This window comes from Salvia hispanica, chromosome 3 (assembly GCF_023119035.1).
Source record: "Salvia hispanica cultivar TCC Black 2014 chromosome 3, UniMelb_Shisp_WGS_1.0, whole genome shotgun sequence".
NCBI classification, from domain to species: Eukaryota; Viridiplantae; Streptophyta; class Magnoliopsida; order Lamiales; family Lamiaceae; genus Salvia; species Salvia hispanica.
In genome coordinates this window covers 30,183,167-30,187,480 of record NC_062967.1, presented here as the reverse complement: position 1 = coordinate 30,187,480, position 4,314 = coordinate 30,183,167, and the positions used below count along the sequence as shown (strand labels likewise).

The 4,314-nt window shown below is 38.2% G+C and overlaps 1 protein-coding gene across 2 annotated transcripts; it reads right to left on the bottom strand.

The window, feature by feature from the left end:
* Positions 1-1,998: 1,998 nt before the first annotated feature.
* Positions 1,999-4,085, bottom strand: LOC125215710. Of its 2 annotated transcripts, none has more exons than XM_048117224.1 (2): positions 3,690-4,085; positions 1,999-3,227 (listed from the first exon to the last, which is right to left on the bottom strand). In XM_048117224.1, the coding sequence occupies exon 2, from the start codon at positions 3,161-3,163 to the stop codon at positions 2,204-2,206; it is 960 nt and encodes a 319-aa protein (XP_047973181.1). In that variant the 5' UTR covers positions 3,164-3,227; positions 3,690-4,085; the 3' UTR covers positions 1,999-2,203. The 2 variants fall into 2 exon arrangements, with proteins under 2 accessions (XP_047973181.1, XP_047973180.1); XM_048117223.1 differs by having other exon boundaries at positions 1,999-3,223.
* Positions 4,086-4,314: the final 229 nt, after the last annotated feature.

Genomic DNA, 4,314 nt, shown 5'->3' with positions numbered 1-4,314 from the left:
GGATGATGGAAGTTGAATGATTGCACCTTCAATCTTCCTCTCCTCCTTTCTCGTCTGAAATATCTGAATAACCCCCAGAAACCGCTCCAGAAACCAATTTGAAGACTAAATTCGGCAGTTTCCGAGAAAAACGGGCGTTTCTACTGGACCCGGGAGTTTTCGCCGGGTTCGCATTGCTCCGCGCAACCTTCGTCAAATGGCCATAACTTCTTCATTCGAGCTCCGATTGAGACGTGCAAGGTACCCACGCGAAGCTATTTCAAAGACGAAGATAATGGTGATAAGATAAAAGAATTTAGACATCGTCTTGATAGACAGCGAACACTTTGAATCAGACCCCACCGCTTTGGGTTAATTTCGAACTGTTGTGATGAAATTTGATTTTGGATTTAGGGCTCCAAGCATTACAAATAGCATTTGAGATCAGTATGATTCTGTTTATTTGATGATTTTGTTTTTTTGAGATTAGCAATATGAATATGTTTATTTGAGATTGGTAATTTGTTCATTCTCGCCCGTTACGAGATCTGTAATGTATGAATCTTTTTATTTCTCGCCCATTTTGAGATCAGTAATGTATGAATTGGTTTATTTCTCGCCCATTTTGAGATTAGTAATTTATGAATCTGTTTATTTTATTTGAGATTGATATGAATTTGTTTATTTTATTTGAGATTGGTATGAATCTGTTTATTCGCCCATTCTCGCTTCGTAGGGTTTGGGTATCCTAGGGTGGCCGTGCAGTGTCTTGTGCCTAGGGTGGTGGCGCGGGGTTTGGGTAACCTCACTCTTGTGAGGATGTTTGTGCTGAAGGACAAGGGTGTGCAGAATGCGAAGCAGCCCAAGGCGAAGGAGGAACCGCCCAAGTTGTTCTACTTGTGCAACTTTCCAGATTGTACTTTTAAATTAACTGATAGTAATGTGGTTAGTAGTCACTTTCGGTGAATGTTTTTGAAACTATGAGTGAATCAGGAGAAAAGAGAAGATGTATTTGGTTTTGCTCCTGTTTTTGATGCCTTTTTATCTCTTGCGGAACTAATGAAGATGAATGTTTTAGATCTAACTATTGATAGTTGCTTGGACTATTGATATTTTGTGAATAAATTTAGTCGTGCATTGGGAATGTTCATTGAGATATGAAAAGAAAATTTTATCAAGTAATCTTATTGCCAAAGCTGACGAGTATGCAACTAATTGCACAATTATTGAGTGGAAAGTGCATACTTTAAGTTGAAAACAATTGTATATATAGTGCTTTTCATTTTGGAGTTATCCAAAATAAATTTATTGACAATATTAAATTAAAAATAATCTCATATTTATCGATTTTGAAATGATATGAACCGATGAAATAGTTAATGTAAGATTAAAACTAAAATCATGTATTTGATTTTTTTTTCTTTCAAAAATGATTGTGGTTGCCATTATGGGCCTGACTAATATTGGCATAGACTGTCCCAGCCCAACCACTTTTATTCGACCATGGGTTCAACTAGTTTTATTATCAGATATTACTCCATTAAAATTTCAACGCACTCATTTATTTCAAGCCCAAGACATAAATTTCTCTAACCAGCATAAGCCCTTGGGCCTAAATGAAAATCTCAACCAAACCCAATATATTACCACCTCTATCAAATTCACAAGTCTTAAGAGTGGATTTAGCTACATAAGCAAAAAGGTTTAACAAAATGTGTCTCATTTTTATAGTAGTACTTGTTTTACAGTGAAATAAGTTAATAAAATATGAGAACCAATTCTGAAATATAATAAAAGTAGACTGGGATAATTTGGAACGAAACAAATGTCAAGTAACTTTGCTTCGTTCCAAAGTGTCAATTCGAAAATTTTAAATTAGAATGGAGAGAGTATAACGTAAGGAATCGTACAAATACTTATTCGTATACAAGAAAGTACTTTTACAAAAGAACATATCATAGGTTGAGGCCAAAACATTGAAAGCTAACAAGAAGATGAAAAAAAATCAAAATTTCTATGTTGATTACAACAGGTTTTGTATTAAATCAGCAACAAACATATCCAAGCAACCGAGTCCAATATACATCTCAAATTCAAAATCATGACACTCTACTCACAAACATGGGAGAAGAAACACAAAAAGTTCACAAGGAAAAAAAATAATAGGGCCTTATGCTTTTTACCAAAAAGACATACCTACCTTTGGCCACAATTCCTATCAACACTATGACTGCATAACTTTGTTCTGTTTAACACAAGCCGGCGCTTTGAATGACTGGCACTTCCACATCGATGGCGCCCTCTCCACCGGAGGCGGCACCAAACTGTTACTCGAAAACAAGGCTTGAGGTTTCCCCTCCTCTTTCGGACTAGTTTGGTCCTTGATGCTACATATGCTCAATGGCAGTTTCTTCTGCTTGATTCTTCCCCTCTTTCGACTAATGCTATCCAAGACTTCACCATCGTCCAGCTTCAGCCTTTCGGGTTTGCTGAGGCGAGAGCTGTCCCCATTGCTGTCATCCTTGGAAGTGTTCAAGTCTACCATGATCATGTCTACTTCTACTACACCATTACCTTTGTCCCCTTCGCCAACTGTACATCCCCTCGGTCTTTTATGCTTGGGACTCTTGGCATCAGAACCTGGCGGGCTCTTCAAGATTCTTGGGGAGCTGTTGATGGCGCGATGCAGATTGCGAGCCAATTCTTCGTCTGTTCTTGCGCTGTTTTTCTTCTTGCTGTACAATGCTTCAACGGTGACGTGCTTCTTCATCTTGTTCTTTTTTAGTAACTTTTCTTTGTTACCCGTCTCTTCCGAAAGAATGGCAACAAGATCTAAGGCAGTTTTGGCAGCAGCCACTGCCTTTGCTGCTTTTGCAGCCTTCTCTTCAGCATTGGCTCTTGCAGCCTCTGCGAGCTTCGCAGCCTTCATAGCAGCGATTCTAGAGTCTTCGACAATCTGCTCGTTTGAGAGACTCGGATTACTCAACTGGTACCTCAACGCGCTATTGAGACGGGCATCATGCTCGCTCCCAGTGCTACTAGGACTAGGAGTTGATTGTGTGGGGGAATTAGCATCTGAGTTCTGTCTTTTCAATCCAGCGAGAAGTCGCTTCCGAGGTGGAAGATGTGCATCCGCATCCAAGTGATTAACAGTGCATGTGTTAGTTTCCATATTCTTATGCATTTACATGCAAATAAATTCGCCAGAAACCTTCGCAGTTCAAGCAAGAAGGAATATTTCAACCTGTCTTCATATAAATTTAGACTTTCAGAAATCTAACATAAGAGTAACTATCATACAAATCTAATACACGAATTATTGAGCAAAAATCAAATCAAATTGATGATTCCGAATTAGAGCTATGCTGGATAAAGAATTCGATCAAATCAACATTCAACCAAATGTATTGCAAATCAGATTGAGCTGAATTCTACAATCAGACGCTCTTTACTAGTATACATAAGTTCGAAGCTTAAACCGTGATCAGAGTTGAAACTAGGGTTTTTTTAGAGGATACGCATGGTTTGGTAGATAACAGACACAGGAAACCCTAAAATTTCTTCTGAAACTACAGATCTGCATAATAAAATCAGCGCGAAGTCATAAACATTTCCTATGATGATGATGATGCTGCTAACAGAGACAATCAACAAACTAACTAATATCAAATCATAGAAAATACAAACAAACACGAATCGATTCCTATTACCTGCAAATGAAATCAAATCAAATATCTCCCCAACAGAATTTCAGCTCCAGATTATCATCCATTCTCATCCGATGCTCTAACTCTCGCGAAAATCTCGCCACGAAATCCTCGCAATAAAAATCAGTTCGGTCCTCGTATTCATTCAAACCTGCTCATCGATCTCAGCCGAATATCGCGACGCCCGCAGAAATGCGATTGGATCAATGAACAGAGGATTAGCGGCGGAGGATCACGGAGCTGAGAAATTCCACGCGGTGATTTGTACGATGAGAATTTCGAATTCGATGAATTTTAATTTCACATAAATATATATACATATAATAAGATTCTGTTGATTGTGTGAAGGATTTGTTATGAATTTCTCGAGCTGAGAAAAATGGATGGGGGCTTTTGCAGGACTGATTTCACCACGTATTTGTTTGATGGTTTTTCCGTTTCCGGACGAATTTGCCCTCATCGACATGTGAAAAGACCATACCGCCCATGCCTTGCCCTAAACATCTACATCTTCATATTTATCTCTACCATTTCAGCTGCACAAATAAATAAATTATATAATTACACAACAAATTGTTAAAGCTCATTATACAAATTACAAAATGATGTGGACCATGTTAAATGTGAC